A 16669-nucleotide genomic window follows, 5' to 3' on the forward strand; every position below is an offset into this window, starting at 1 on the left:
CTTGGAGACAAATGAAATATTGATCCATTCTAAATGAGGACAGACAAAATATGATAGTCAAAATACCTATAGCCTAAACAGGCTAGTTCCTTGGCCACCTAGTACGATGAGTGTTAAACCAACAAGAACAAAATACCCATCCCTCAGTGATGTAAGGGGGCTGTTACGTATATCATATTTGGTCCATTTTGGTTCCTTCAGACATAGTTGTAATCCTTTTTAATTACTGGGGTTTCATGAAGATAGGTTTTCCACTGCTTTGCTTGAGATTCCATAATCCAAAATACATGACACTGGATTTGAAGTGCTTGGGATTCTATCATTTTTGTTTCGGTGATTACTGCATATGACACTGTTTCAGCCAGTGACTGATTCAGTGATTTGTGTGAACTTGGAACCCGAGTTGCATTTAGATCTCTATGTATCTATTCCTGAATTCCCTGGACCATAGTCAATATTTTGTTTGTAGTTTGTGAAGTTCTTTTGATTAGTTTATGAAGTGTTTTTTCAATGAATTGTTTGCCCAAATAAAACTCGTCCATGTGGTTTTTAACCCAAAAAAAGTACCAGCGGACGAGCATTTGTAAAAGTAGGAACATCATTCAAACTGATGGAAGAGGCTTGGAATTCAAAATATCCTTGATTTATTTATGCAACATTGTTGTATTTTTTGTGCATCAAACAACCGCATTCAAGAAAATGTAGTGAGGGAGGCGGCCAAAATTGATTAGGAGGGAGTGAGAGGTTAGCTCTCTTTCTGTAACCCGACCAAAAAAAAAAATTTAATCCCCACCACCAAATCCGGTAGCATTCAACCCTTATGCTCGAGTGCCACCCCAATCCGGGGAGCCTTCCTCAAGGCCTGGAGTTCGAAGGTGCCAGAAATTGTGAAAAAGGTATTTGGTTGGACCTCCTGTTTCAGTGCAGCCCCAAAATAGCCATACTGGTTCATCCTGACCTTTATCAGTGTGTGAGGATTAATTGCATATGCGCATCCTATTGTTAGCTTGGATTCCTTTGTGGCGATCCTTCTTTTGACCTCACCTGCCACTGCTCCCTTCTTCATCTGCCCTATAGGATGCCAATATAACACCCTTAGAGTCTCTCCTTTGTCCAGCCTACAAAAAAAAACCAAAAAAAAGACACGTTTTGTTTTCAGGGTAAATCATGATTAAAAATATCCACGGAAATCTCTCTGTTCACAATCAAGAATCCAAAAACTAACAGGTGGGCAACCATTTTTTTTGGTATAGTGGAGAGGACTTACAGAGTGAAGGAGAGAGCGGAGTGTTGTTGCGTCGCCCAGCTTACACCAACACTGTATTTGTCCCAAGTCCCATTGAACACCGAATATGTAGCCTCACCCCCAAAATTAATCCAGGGCGTACCAAAAACTGCTGAAACGTCAATGGGGAGAAAGTAGTTTAGGGTAACTGCTGCGCCTAAAGTTGCATACTCATGGAAGTATTCAACCGCTAGCTGCAATGGAAAGGAAAATGCAGGCTTCAAAACCTCCACAGCCGGCCTAATGTGATATCTAGTTTGCCACACGATGAAATAGTACCTTGTTTTTGTAGGATTTCAAAAAGTTAAATGAACCAATAAACCTGGTGGATGGCAGAAAATTTGTGACGCTCAAGGTTGGTTTCACCTACTAACCCCAATACCACTGTTAGCAAGATTCCTTGCAATCGAGATTAACAACAAATAAATAAATAAATAAATAATGGGAAACAAATCACAGGTAAGATTACATTCATCCGTGCATCCATTCTCACATTCGCTCTCACATTCGGGTCTTCATATCGTATAGTCGTATCCCCACGGTAAGTTCCATACCATTTCGCAATGGTGGAGGTGAGGCCCTGGAGGTAAAGAAATCGACAATGATAAAGATTGAGTTACCAACTTATTCTTCCTAATACCTTTTTTTTTTTAATCTACTTGCTAAAAATCTGTTAAACACCAAAAGCCACTCGGAGTTTTTTGTTTCTCTTTTTAATTAGCCGGTGCTGCCTACAAAGGGCAGAGTGGTCTCGTCTTCAAAAAGATTCAAGGGACTTTGATCGGACTGGATTTCCTCTTGATTCTTTTTAGGTCTATTCTAATCTTCTCCACAAATTAGTGTTTATTCCTCGATTTTTTTCCCCTAATTTTCTGGTTGGGTCATAATTCAAGTGACCAGTTCAATCAAATATGCTCTTCGATTTCTTGGATATTATGCTTCAAAAAAATAATTTCTTTTTCTTTTCTCGATGACCAAACAGAACAATTCATAAATTATACATCTATAATTTCCTTTGTACCAAGTGGGAGCCTAATCCGCAAGCATTCAATAAAAATGAAAATAAAACGGAAATTCGATAACCAAAGAAATGATCAATGCAGCAAAACTAATCAACAAAACCAATTACATTCAAGAAAATGAAAAGAAAGGCTGGAAAGAAAAGCAGATTATGTTCATACCCAACCGTTCCCGAAGTTAGAGGCGATGCAGAACCTCAGAGAAAGAAGGTAGTCCCTCGTGAGAGTCTCTGAAAATTCAATCAATTAATCAACAGTTGTAATGCCACATGTATAGTATTAGATTGAATGAGTCCATAGAAAAATTTGTTTTACCGTTAGCCTTCCAGCCCATATCAGAGAAGTATCCAGGGCCATTCTTCATGTTTGCAGAACCCATGTCCATTGACAGTTTTCCAATTGAAATGCCTGCTCTTGTTGAAGGAAGAAAATATATGATTAAAATTTATTTAATATATCATAATTTCAACATTAAGAGTGTGAACTTAATAAAACTTAAGTTTTTAGAAGATAAAACTAAACTATAATTAAGTTTAGATAAACATTTTGATTATAAACTTAATCAGATTTGAATTATTTGTAAATAAAATTTAACTTTAATAGAATTTACATGAAAACTTAACTATAGTTAAGTTTTTTGGATATAAAACTTGATCATAGTATAAGTTGGATGATTTTTTTGTAAATAAAACTTAACCCTGATATAGTTTGAGTGAATCGTCTTAATGAAAATTTAACCTTAATTGAATTTTTTACAAATAAATATTATTCACTAGATGAATATCATGAAAATGATTTGTTTTTTGAAATATAGGAGAGAATGGGATGGAACATCAAGATAAAAAAAAAATAGTAAATCAAAGAGATGATGAGGGCTCGTGAACCCAAAGGAAAGGGGTGGAGGTTGGTTATTTTTTATTATAAAAGTAAACTACGAAATAAATTACTTACAAAATTCGATTGAAAGATGGATTATAATAATTTTCAAAAATAAATTTTGTAATACATCTTTAAAAAAATTTGATCACCAAATAATTGATTGTAAATTATAAATAACTTCATTACCTAAACAATCTATGATAGGGGGCTAAACAGGTAGATTAAACCAATAAGAACAAAATACCCATCCCAAAGTGATGTAAGGGGACCGTCCTCCGTATATCATATTTTGGTGTCTTCAGACATAGTCATAATCCTATGTAATTGCTGGGGTTTCATGAAGATAAGTTTGTTAAGATATGAACTCACATATCTCACAATAATTCATGATTATGTTATTCACTTTTCAGTTTGTTATTTGTTCATTCAAAAGTATGGGCTACCTATGTGTAGAACTCAAACGCCATCACGAGTCTTGGATAATGGGCCTAAGACCCGTGAGGCCTAATAGCCCAATGGGTATGGTCCCTAAGGCAGGAGGGTATAAAAGGCCAATGTTCTGTTCATTTTGCATATTACATTTTTTGAATAGAATAGAACCCTAATCTCTCCCGCTTCCCATTGTCAGAGAGAATCCAGTGACGGTGGTTACCCTCCTCGGCCTTAGAAGATCCATACATCTTCAACCAAACTTCATCAAATGGATTTGGGTATGTTTCATGTGAATAAATACATGTTCTAAGTGAATTCATAATTATATCCTACATATGTTTTGGTGATAATGGAGATCAAAGATTAATTTATCAAAGTTTCCCACTGATTTGCTTGAGATTCCATAATCCTAAATACATGGCACTAGATTTGAAGGGCTTGGGATTCTATCATTTTCGTTTCGGTGGTAGTTACTGCATATGACACCGTGTTTCAGCCAGCCCCAAAATAGCCATAGTGGCTCATCTTGGCCTTTATCAGTGTGCGAGGATTAATTGCATACGCGCATCCTATTGTTAGCATGGATTCCTTTGTGGCGATCCTTCCGGTGACCTCTCCAGCCCCTTCTCCCTTCCTCATCTGCCCTATAGGATGCCAATATAACACCCTTAGAGTCTCTCCTTTGTCCAGCCTACGTACCCAAAAAAAGAAAAGAAAAAGACAGGTTTTGTTTTCAGGCTTAAAAACCTGCATAGCCTGCATGTAGCTTGTTTTTGTAGAATTCCGGAAAGTTCAATGAAGCAGTAAGGGTGGTGCATGGCGGAATATTTGTGACGCTCAAGGTTGGCATCACCTGCTAATATATTCGCTGCAATTGAGATCAAGGAACAACAAAATAAAATAAAATAAAAAGGGGACAAGTCACAGGTAAGATTACATTGTCACATCCGCTGCTACATTCGGGTATCGATATCGCATAGGCGTATCCCCACGGCATATTCCGTGGCGGGCCCTGGAGGTAAAGAAATCGACAATGGTAAAGCGAAATGTATACCAACAATTCATAAATTATACCGTCATAATTTTGAATTTTCTTTGAGAAAATAACGGAAATTCTATAACCAAAGAAGTTTTAATTACCTAAACCTACTTATTACCCTTTATTTTGTTTTTTTTTGGAGAAATTGAAAAAGATGATGGTCTTTGTTTTTTGATTGAATAGATAAAATCAAAATAAAAGACAAATACTATCAAATGAATTGCTGACAATTTTTATTATTTTTATTATTAATAAATATGACATTTTTAGCTGTTGTTTTATTTTAGCTCTAGGTGTATTAATTTTTTTTAACAAATATGATTTTTTAATTTGGATTTTGAGATTTTAAAATTTTGTGGGTTTTTTAAGTTTTATTAACTAATTTAATTTAATTAAATTATATGCTATTTAATTTGATAAAATTATATTTTATTTAATTTTTAATAACTATAAAATTTCTTGTTAAAAGTTACTAAAATTATTGGAAAAAATTATTTTAAAAATTTAGAAATCAATCGATGTTCCACAACAATAACACAAGTGATCACATAAAATTTCCATGGTAACATTAGTAACAAATATCTCAAATATGATTAAGTTTATACTCAATGTTCATTAAGTTTATTTAATATATCATTATTTATTGTTATTGTAATTGTAAAATAAATAGATTTAAACATTAAGAGTGTGAACTTAATAAAAGTTAAGTCTTTGGAAGATAAAACTTATCTATAATTAAGTTTAGATAAACATTTTGCTTATTAATTTAATTGTATTTGAGCTATTTGCAAATAAAACTTAGAATTGAGCCAAAACGACCTTATCATTTCAAATAAATTTAGGATTGAGTTCAATTTGAAACTTTTATTCAGTATAACATTTTTTTTATTTATATAGACACATAAATGGTTTTTTTTAGTTCAAAAATAAAGTTCTAATTGACGATTGAGATTTTGGTTTAAAAATAAAGCATCGATTGACGATTAAAGCTTCATTTTGAATTAAAGCCCAATTGACAATTAAGAATTCAAGTAAAAATAAAAATAGAATTAGTAATTGAAGCTTCAATAAAAATAAAAATGAAGCTTTGGTTGGAGATTGATGCTTCAACTTACGTTTTTTTTTTTAAATATTTTTTAATAATATGACTCCTACATCACGATAAAAGGGTCATTTTGAACGATATTAATCACAAGGTGAACATCATGAATGAAAATGAAAATGAATTGTTTTTTGAAAAGATAGAAGGATGGAATAGGACATAAAGATACCAAGAGGGAGTTTTCCTAGACCGTCATGAACCAATAAAGAAATAGTAAAGCAAAGAGATGATGGAGGCTCATGAACCCAAAAGGAAAGGGTGGAAGTTGGAGGTCATATTTAAAATATGAAGTCATGGTGCTGAAAAAGACATGGCTTGGAGACGCATGATAGGAGAGAAAAAGTTTATTTGGTTGAAAGAATGTAACAATCACATATTGTTCATCGTTTTACAACAAGGAATATAATATTTTTAAAACAAAAATACCCTCAATTAAATTTTTATTCCCATCCCACAGCCAAGTACTTTATGAAAAAAAAAAATATGAAAGTAAAAATATTAATCCCAGGTTATATTTATAATTTTCAAAAATTATTAATGACAAGGATAAATGAGTTTGGAGAAAAAATGAAATGAATGGAATAAATAAATAAAGTAACAGGGTTTACTATGAAAATGTTAAAAAAAACTATATTTTTTTCAATAAAAGGAAATGATAATAGAATAAAAAAACCAAAGAATTGCAAATCTAGGTTTTATTTGGTAATTGGTTTTTAAAATAGTGTTTAGGAATAGTTTTTGAAAATCGTTCTCTAATATTTTGTAGAACAAAAATTTATTTTAAAATTTGAAATACTTTTAACCTATTTTTAATATTTTTAAATGTGTTTTAAAAATAATTTTTATACTTACAACTTTATTTTTAATCATTAAATAGGTTTGTATAATTATTTTTCAAAACAACTTTAAAAATAAGTGAAAACAACTAAAAAATATTTTTTTAAAAATAAAAAACAAAAAATAATTTTTGATTATCAAACATATTTGATAGTTTTTTTATTTTAAAAAATAAAAAACTATTTTTGAAAACAATTGTCAAATAAACTATGGACCCTGTATTTCGGTTCATGCGTTTTCCACTCGATGACGAGTTCGATTTTTATTTGAAAATGATTTTATTTATTAAAAAAATGATTTGGAGTCGCCACTTATTTTTGTTTTATTTTTAAAAGAGTAAACAAAATAAGAAATAAAACCCTAAGTGTGACTTCTTATTTTGGAAAAGGTGGTCTGTGAAAAATCGGATCGGACTCGAAGGTCAGGTTACTTATCGGGAAGGTATAATAAAGACCGTAACACCCTTCTAAGTCCCTAAAGTCGGGTCTCTATTAATAAAATGAAACCGACGTGGCGATCAATAGGAAAATTAATGGATACCCAAATCGATCATGCACATATGAGAATCGAAACATGTATAGAAAATGACTAGAAAGAGAGTTGATGCATACCTGGCCCACGAACGAGCAATGCGCTATCATAAAAATGAGGTCGGTGTACAATAAAGAGCACAAAACCTGAGTGATTCTTTTGGAGCGAGATCACTTGGTTCGCCCCGAGTTGCAAACTCCCTCCACTTTAAAATATCTCTCAGAAATCTTCATTCCCAAAACATCTCTGCAACCTTCATCCGAATGCGCTCACCCACTCCCCCTCGTTGGAACTCAAAATCCTTTCTCCGCTTCCATGAAAAAAAACCTCTATCCCTCTGCAAAAACTCCTCTTGTAGCGACTTTCTCTCTCCAAAACCCCGAAAACCTCCCTCTGTGACCTTAAAAAAACCCCTCAACCTCAAACCCTCCTATCACAATTATCACCCACTCTCCTGTTTCTCGATCAACAAGCATGTCGTCCTCAACCACCAGCATGGTCGTCCATGCTCTTTGCCGTGTCCATGCAGTTGGTCTCCTTTCAAAAAGGAGTCCTCCCTCCACTTCAGAAAAATGGAAAAAAGAAAAAAAAAAAAAAAATCTTTCCCAGGTGGTCCTAAACCAAGTGAAAAAAATCATTGGTCTTTGAAGGAGTCTACGTAAACCTAATAACCTTTCACTTTTTTTCACCTAAAAAATACTTATTTTAAACAAAAATGGTTTTACAAAGATAACAATTTTTTTTAAAACACATATATAAATAATTAAAATATAAAAAAAAAATATTCATATAAAAAATAGGTTATTCCTGCGGTTCAAAAAATGGGAAAGCTTTCTCTATTAATCCCAAAATCAAAGAGAGATGTTACTGTGGTACTTTAATCATTATGTTGTTCCGTAGGTCCATCTAACAGTAAATTGAAGACATGCGCACCTGGGTATCAATCTTTGGACCAATCACCAATGCCCCTTGCAGTCGTTCTTAACTTATCAAACTCTACCAGCACCGGGATATTCTGTCTTTCCACACATGTTTTTAATTGAAAAAAATTAAGGAAAAAAACTTGAAAGAGAATCAATAACTGGGCTTGAAGCCATTCCATGAAGTTTCTCGTAGAAATCAATAACTGAACGTGAAAGAGAATCAACACGTAGGCTCATTCCACTAGAGCAAGTAGTAGCGGGGCAAAGGGGAAGGAACAAGCGTTGAGGCCATGGTCCTTGGAGAAATAGGATTACAGTTATCAACTGCCACTTTATCCTGTCTTTCAAAGGATATGATTTTGGTCAAGCCCCATTCAGCATGGTGATGGTGCCTTCTGCGCACCCCCCATGCCTGCAAAGAAATGACATCAATATTAATTATGACCTATATATTCTTACACAGTAATAATTATTAGAAAATGCCTTTCTGAAGATCTACTGCCACTACACAAGTTGAAAATTTCAAACTGAGGTGCTTGTCACCAATTTTCCATTCATGGGTTCCAATATTTAATGACAAAGTGGGGGGTGACTCCATCTTAAGAAATTATCATTTTTCCCTTAGAGAAGTGGAATGTTAGGTATACCTTGATATTGTATACTGTTAACCGGCTTCTCCTCTTTATTTGAAAAGGATACGAAGGTTATAAAAATGAAAATAAAGATTGTTAGATTGCTGATGTGGTAGGATGACTGGGATTACCCAGATATTTTTTTTAATTTACTATGTTTTATTAAATATCATCGTCACGGCTGTTTTTTCTTTTTTTTTTTTTTTTTTTTTTTTTTAGAAAAGAGATATTTAAGTAGCAATTTTTTCCTTTTAAGACATTTAAAACGCACTTCATTGCTTTCTCCTCATATTCTCTTTTTCTTGTTTCTATTTTGAAAATATAAAATACGGAGGCCGGCGCCTTATTCTCAATCTCCCACTCACTCCAATCAAATCTTAGCTAACTATCGTTTCCGGCGCTAAAGATTTATGATATTAGAAATGAAAATAAATACAACAAAAAATAAAATTTTATTATGTAATTATTTTTTATATAATTTTTAAAAACAGTTTTTAAAAAATATTTTTAAAACAAAAATCTGTTTAAAAACTTAAAATACTTTTCATATTTAGTATTTTATTTTTAATTATTTTTGTATATGAAAAAATAGGATAAAATAATTAAAAGATGTTTTTTAAAAATATTTTATTTTTTTAAGAATAAAAAATAAAAATAAATTTTAATTATTAAATGTATTTTTTAATTTTAAAAATTATTATAAATATAAATTAAAATGTGTTTAATGATAATTTAAAAAATTATTTTTAATTTTTTTAATATTTAAAAATTTTAAAAATTTAAATATTAAAAAGGTAAAAAAAAACAAATGAGTAACAAACGCACTAGGGACAAATAATGCGACGAAAGAAGGTGGTGTTGGGTAGCGGGAGAATTGGTACTTGTGATGACGTGGAGCTGTGGAACGCGAAGAGATGGTGTCGTATAGATTAAATTAAAAAGTAATAAATGAGAGAGAGGGAGGGAGGAGTGAAGAGTGGGTAAGGGGCGTCAGGGGTGAAGGGTTAAAGGGAGGCTCGACTTCGAAAATGCTTTATCGAATAGCGAACCTTCGATGCACGCGTTTAAAGAGCCCTTCGCACGTGCTCGGCCCGACTGGGATTCAGTATGGTCAAAATGTGCACGTGTCAGAACTAGGCGAGACGCTTAATCCAGGTGTTTATCCCTCTCTTTCTCTCCCCTTTTATATTTTGGCATCCCCTCTTACGCTCTCTCTCAACCACAGTGCCAGTCAAACATTACCCGAATGAGTTCTTTTCGAATCTGGTAACCCAAAATTCCAACTCTCCGGTGATACCCCACCGTTTGATGCTGTGATAAGGGAGAATTTCGTCAACGGAGACCGAGATTCCGGCCAACTATATCTACATGGGGCAGAGCTCCGGTGATCATAACGATTATTCCTCGACTTTCAGTGACTGTAACAGCGATAGATCCGGTGAGTTTCCGACGACATCGTCTCAGGGCCGCCGACTGCTGCTAGCCTGCGCTGCGGACAATTGCGATGATCTGATCCGGCAGCTCGTTTCCGATCTCGACTCTTGTTCGATTGATGAGCAAAAGCAAGCCGCCATGGAGATCAGGCTCCTCGCCAAGAACAAGCCCGAGAATCGTCTCAAGATCGCTGGGGCCGGGGCTATCAAGCCGTTGATTTCTCTTATCTCTTCCTCTGATGCTCAGCTTCAAGAGAACGGAGTTACGGCGATTTTGAATCTCTCTCTGTGCGACGAGAATAAGGAACTGATAGCCTCATCGGGAGCTATTAAACCACTGGTTAGAGCTCTCAAGACTGGGACATCAACAGCGAAGGAGAACGCAGCTTGTGCTCTGCTCCGCTTGTCACAGATAGAGGAGAACAAGATTGTAATCGGAATGGCGGGAGCGATTCCGCTGCTAGTGAATCTATTAGGGTATGGTAGTTTTCGGGGGAAAAAGGACGCCTCGACGACTCTATATTCGCTATGTTCGGTGAAAGAGAACAAAATCAGAGCAATTCAAGCCGGGATCATGAAGCCTCTAGTGGAATTGATGGCGGATTTTGGGTCCAATATGGTGGATAAAGCAGCTTACGTGTTAAGCCAATTGGTTTCTCTCCCTGAAGGCAGAACTTCTTTGGTTGAGGAAGATGGTATTCCGGTACTCGTGGAGATCCTTGAAGACGGATCGCAGAGGCAGAAAGAAATTGCAGTTGCAATTCTCTTACAGATTTGCGAGGATAGCTTGGCTTATCGCAATATGGTAGCCCGCGAAGGAGCAATTCCTCCTCTGGTCGCATTGTCACAGTCCAGCGCCAATCGCTCTAAACAGAAGGTTAGAAACTTATCCCTCCCTCATCAGTTCAATCTTTTTTTGCTAAGGATTACAAAATTGCAGCTTAAGGGTATAGAATTCTTGAGGATTTTGTTTTCCGGCTTCTTGATTAAAGGAGGGGGAAAAAATTGAAAAGAAAAGTAGGACAATGAACCCACTACTTTTTCTTTTGTTTTCCAGAATGTACAAACAAAGTGGTTAATTTTTAATTATTTTAATTGTTAAAGTGTTTAAATTTTTTAACACAGAAAAGATTTCCGTTAGAAATTATTTAATTAACATAATTCCGTGTTACTTTTATTTTTAATTTCTTTATGTTTTTTTAAAACATAATTTTTTTTTCTTAAAAAGAGGGGTTAACCAAAGGTTTCGGTTGGCCCTTTCATACACGTGGCTCCCCCTCAGGCTCAAATGTAAGAAGAATTGCCATGTAATATGAGAAAAAACAAAGAAACAAGAGAAGTTGAGTGGCCATCTGGCCCATCTATCCACCGAAGTGGCAGTCGGTATCCATGATCAATTGATGTTGTTTGTTTACTTGAACTTATTTGGAGTTGGTTAATTTATTTCAGTGGTGTTTGTCGTTTAACGTGGACAGGCGGAGGCACTCATTGATCTTCTACGGCAACCAAGATCCGGCAACGTCGCTGCCAGAACGTCAGATGTGTCAGTCTAAGGCCCCCACACCACATGTCATGTAACAACACAGTCACACTTCGGCGAAAAGAAAAAAAAAAAAAGAGAGAGAGAAAAAAATGTAAATATCCGTGCAACGGAGCTTGTAAAATTTGTGACAGACGGATGTGGGTTTGTTTGGGTTTTGGATTGGAAAGTCGTGATACACGCTCTTTGTTTGATTATTTATCATATGTCACTTTTGTGAGTCGGAGAAGAAAGCATTAGGAAAAGTAAAGGCAATGGCAGCCATGGGAATAAAATAAGGAATCAAAATGGAGAAAGAGAAGTAAAAGCATTCTGGTGGATGGATTTGACAAATCGCTAACGTGTCCACGAGGAACGCGTGCTGAGACTGAGGCCCGGGAATCTTTTTTCAAATCGTAGCCATTGATTTTTGAACAGCTTAGCGCTTCTCTTGGTCTGCCACGTGCCAATCTTTCCCTTTTATCAACTCGGTTTGTCCTTCACCTTCCCCCAACTTATGATGGCGGCTGATTCTCCATTATTTTATTTGATGACTCACCTTTTGTATAGTTTTTTCCCACATTATATCAAATCACAAAATAAAAACAATTTTATTTTCTAGAGTTTTCATGTAAATTACCATTTTACAGCTATCAAAAATCCAATTAAAACTCAACTGTGTATCAGACTATCAGGTGAGGCTTGAGAAATGAGGCCCATTATTAACCACAATGAATGGTAGGTACTTCATTTATCTCAGATGTAGACGAGTGAATCCCTGTGATACAAGCACGTCCTACCTTTCACATCAACTTTGTCTTCGTTTCTTTCTTTTTCACCTCCAATTTCATGAGAGAGTGAAATCAAAAGAAATATCTCTCCTTCTGTACTGTTGCTCATATTTGGAAATGTGGATGAGAATGTACGTCAGATGAGGTATGAGGTAGCTGCGCTTGCTGGGTACATTTTAATTTTCGTGGCTGAGAATTTATGTAATCCTGTGAAAAAAGTATTGTCAGAAATGATCAGAAAAGGCCAACCTCACCTCATGGAAGTTAAGATATCCCTGTCTCGAGTCAACCTAACGTGAGAGCCCTGTAATTTGATGTATAACCAGCCACTGCCAGTGGCTGATGATCCGGCCCTCAATGTTGTTTGAAAAGATCAGCATTTTCCCAAGGGCGAGCGAGCAGTCACGTGGTTTGAAGGGTGACAATGTGGGGTTTAGTTGAATGTTCATCGCATTACTCGAGTGGTGATTGGTCAATTGTTAACTCTAATCTCCTTAATTCATGGCCGTAGACGCGTAAGTTGGAGGTATTGTGGAATCAAACATAGAAAAACGTGTTTTATATTATATTTTTCTTCAACAAAATATACTCTTTATATTTGAAAAATCAAACATAAGATTAAATTTTTGGAAAGCTACATACATGTTTGATGGTTTTGGAAAAGAGGGTGGAGGCTAAGACAGAATGGAGAGTTGGGCAGTAGATGCCACTACTTATTTATCTTTAAGGGCATTGACCGGGTCCGGCAGAGTCGGGTTTGGGCCATGACCAAGACCTAATCAACAAAAGGTCGGTGCTTACCTCAGCAACCGTTCATAAAGTCTGCCTTCACCGTTTCCCATTTTCCAAGTGTGTGACGGAGGGTAGCTCTTTTATTGACTACACTACAAGAGCCATCAAGCTTGACCATTTCTCTTCCCCCAACTAAAAGTCTAAAACCCAAAAAGCCAAAAAAAAAAAGAAAAAAAAAAGAAAAAAACATGAGTCATTCAAACATGACTTTAATAATAATATATAGTAGGAATAATCCTGATGTGATGCATACTTAAATGGGCTTGGTGCTCCTTTGCAATGAATGGCATAAAGTAAACGCTCTTTTCTCGTAGTAGGCATTTACAAAATTCTAAATTAAGAACCACTTGTCTGATAAAGTAAGTAACCCAAAGAATGGCTTAACTACAAATGATTAAGCCCCTTACTACCTGTTCCTGACATTCATGCTTGAAAATACCAGACAATGGGCCAACTCAGTTTCTCATTAATTTGCTTCTACTTTCTTTAATGTTTTGTGAGCATTTAGAGCTGGATTATAGCACAAATTTATTTTTATTATTATTATAAAAGGATGTTTGTTCAATCTGCATCCCTCTTCTTTAATAGCCCCCCACTGACCGGGAAAATCACATATTCTCCCCTGACAAACAATTGGGCTAAATTGGAGAGTCTTCATCAACTTTCTATGGGCTGGCTACTACAAGGGCCCAGTACCTGGCCCAAGTTGTTATCTACTTGGCCCAATATGTATTACCCGGAAGTTCTCAGGGGTAATAGTCCTGCGTATTGTGACAAAACAAACACTTGCCAAATTAAATATTCTCCATTAAGTCTTATTCCACCCACGGATATGTGGATGTAGAGCAATAGAGCACTGAGGTCTTCTAGGATGAGGTATCATTTCTCATGTACCGTGGAAAAGTTGTTTGTATTTCTAATCTGTATCTATTCCTTTCTTCACCCAACTTGGGATTCATATACTCAGCCCATAGGCTCCTGCTTCTTCAAGGTTTTGGATTCTAGAAGATAACAAGGTATTGGGGTGTCCTTAAAAGAGACCAATCACCTCCACCTTCTCGCTAACTCACTTGTAAATGACTTTTTTATCCTTTTGAAGTCATCCCACGTCAGAAAAAATAAATCTTTAATTCTTTTATAAGTTTTTATATTATTTTCTCTTAATTGAAAGAGGTTGTAATTTTGTCTTGTAAATATTTTTCAATATTGTCTGGTGAAGGCTTTTATCATAAAGGAAAATTTTTATCACGTCAGTATTTTTACCCATTATTTTATTTATCATTCTATATTTTTTTTTTATTATATTTTCAAATTATCATTGTTATCATTTCATAACACTTCAATAATTTTTTTACATTTAATGTCAAAACAAGCATGACATACATATTCAACTCATATTTTAAAAGTTTAAGATTTTAAAAAAATTAATAAATTTAACATGGTATTAAACCTTAATTTCACAGAGATGGTGTTCGTGCCATCTCTCTCTCCACCTTTCCATTGCATACAGGGTCTTAAAAGGGAGCATACAGGCTTACACACGACGACGAGGGTAGGTTTTCCTTGGGAATTTTCTCAAAATAGGTCGACATCCCATTATATTTACTGGAGTAGTGTTGTTTTCTCTAAGGATTTTAGTACCAATCGAAGAGAAAATTTTACTAAGAACAGCAAAAAATTAAAATGAAAATTTTGAAAAAGGCCAAAAGAAGAAGTGAAATTTTGTAAAAAAAAAATTGTCTTGTTTTTTTAAAAGAAAAGCAAATGGACAACGTACGGCCCAAATGACAATCATGGATAGAGAGGAAACCTGATAAGGGCCCATAAAGTCGTGGGCCAGCCCATATTTGGATGTTAGCAATCATACGAAAGATCCTGACGTCCGAGAGTGAAGATGTGACACATTTCGTAAATTTTCTCTTGTAAGATACCTGATTTGAAGCACCTAATTCACCTTAGAATGGTAAGTTAAGTACACCTTCACATTTCCATTCCTTTTTCAATTTCTTTTTAAATTTTTTTTAATTTTTTAAGTTAAAAAAAAAAAAAAACCCTTTTTTGGTGGGCTTCTTGTCTGGCCTAATAAAGTTAAAGGGATGGACCAACGGAGAAAAAGAAAAGAAAACCAAAAACAAAAGAAAAAAGAGGAAGACAAAAACGGAAACGTCGTCACGTGATGATCACATGCGGATTCTTCTTATCTTGAAGTCTGAAGACTATATAGCCCCAGAATCCCAAGAACCGGTGTCCACAATTTATTTGCCAGGTGTCAACATCGCTACACTCTTATTCTATCTGTTACATTTCTGGGTCCCAGCCCACCTATCGCTATGGGCAGATACACGTAGCATTGACTTCCGTCACCGTGAGAGGGCACGACGGAGGACCGGAGCCAGTAACATCGGCGCGCTTAGATGGGGGAGGTGGCCCTCCACGTTCAACATCTCCACCGTGTTCCGCCCTCCAAGATGGTTTTTGAGGTAAAGCGCCACCGAAGTCGGCACCGATACGTCCTTGGCGGTTTGAATTATGCAGCAGGGCACCTTGACCAAGCCCAGTACGCCCCTCAAGTCGCTGTTAAAGATGGTTCGCGATACGAACAGCGTTATATCGGGCCTCATGTTGAACAAAGTCCGGCTGAATTCGCGGACGGCGGCTGGAACGTCGGCGCCCACAGATAGTGGCGCGAAGCCGTGGACCCAGGCGTCGTAGTTGGCCTCCATTGCCGAGAATACTTTCTCGATTTCACCTTCCTCGAATCCCCCGTGGTAGTCGTGGTCGTTTAGGAATCTGGGAGTGCACAAATTTCGGAGCAAATTTGGGTCTTTTTGTTTGGTTAGCAAGAAAATTAGAAAAAAAAAAAAAAAAAACCCCACGTGTATTCGCAAATGAATTCATCACACCCAATTTTTTTGGGTTTTCCTTTTTCTTTCTTTCGATTACCTGGGAGAAGCACCGATGAGTACGAGTTTAGTGAAGAGCTCCGGGCGGCGAATGGAAGCCAGAATCCCAATCATGGCGGAGACGGAGTGGCCGACATAAGCGCAACGATCAACGCCGAGAGCATCAAGGATGTTGAGAAGGTCGTCGACGAAGGCATCGAGAGTGGTGTAGCGCCTGAAGTCAAAATAGTCAGGATTGACGCTGCCGGCACAGACAAGGTCATAGAGAATGATACGGAAATGGGGCAAGAAATAAGGGAGAATGCGTTGCCACGCAGATTGATCGGTGCCGAAGCCATGGGCGAGAACAAGCACCCGCTCGCCGTTCCCAACCACTCGGACATTCAGAGCTTCCAAGAGGGTGTTACCCATGTGTGACAATGAGGTGGGAGAGCTTGGTTCTGAAATTTCTCTCCGAAGAATGGATACGGTGTGTATGAATTATGATATAGAAAGGATGGGTAGGTGAAGGTCTTTCTGGATGTGGGTTTTGCCTCTCAAAGCTTTTGTATG

General features: G+C 36.2%; 3 protein-coding genes across 4 annotated transcripts; 1 reads left to right on the plus strand and 2 right to left on the minus strand.

Annotated features, from left to right (window-relative positions):
* Positions 1-668: 668 nt before the first annotated feature.
* LOC117907958 (mitochondrial outer membrane protein porin 2-like) lies at positions 669-1859 on the minus strand. 2 transcript variants are annotated; one of them, XR_004650097.1, is made up of 4 exons: positions 1755-1859; positions 1565-1654; positions 1268-1479; positions 669-1118 (listed from the first exon to the last, which is right to left on the minus strand). XR_004650097.1 is itself a non-coding variant. In XM_034821646.1 (4 exons), exons 1-4 carry the CDS (start codon positions 1770-1772, stop codon positions 812-814), a joined length of 624 nt encoding a protein of 207 aa, XP_034677537.1. In that variant the 5' UTR covers positions 1773-1859; the 3' UTR covers positions 669-811. The 2 variants fall into 2 exon arrangements, 1 of the variants encoding a protein (XP_034677537.1); XM_034821646.1 differs by having other exon boundaries at positions 1565-1651.
* A 7982-nt stretch (positions 1860-9841) lies between these two features.
* LOC117907524 (U-box domain-containing protein 4) lies at positions 9842-12240 on the plus strand. Its single transcript, XM_034821086.1, has 2 exons — positions 9842-10989; positions 11588-12240. Exons 1-2 carry the CDS (start codon positions 10048-10050, stop codon positions 11663-11665), a joined length of 1020 nt encoding a protein of 339 aa, XP_034676977.1. The 5' UTR covers positions 9842-10047; the 3' UTR covers positions 11666-12240.
* Positions 12241-15368: 3128 nt separating this feature from the next.
* Positions 15369-16669, minus strand: LOC117907831 (probable strigolactone esterase DAD2). The gene is made up of 2 exons (XM_034821488.1): positions 16158-16669; positions 15369-16004 (listed from the first exon to the last, which is right to left on the minus strand). The coding sequence occupies exons 1-2, from the start codon at positions 16526-16528 to the stop codon at positions 15575-15577; spliced, it is 801 nt and encodes a 266-aa protein (XP_034677379.1). The 5' UTR covers positions 16529-16669; the 3' UTR covers positions 15369-15574.

Source organism: Vitis riparia, chromosome 18 (assembly GCF_004353265.1).
Source record: "Vitis riparia cultivar Riparia Gloire de Montpellier isolate 1030 chromosome 18, EGFV_Vit.rip_1.0, whole genome shotgun sequence".
Classification (NCBI taxonomy): Eukaryota; Viridiplantae; Streptophyta; class Magnoliopsida; order Vitales; family Vitaceae; genus Vitis; species Vitis riparia.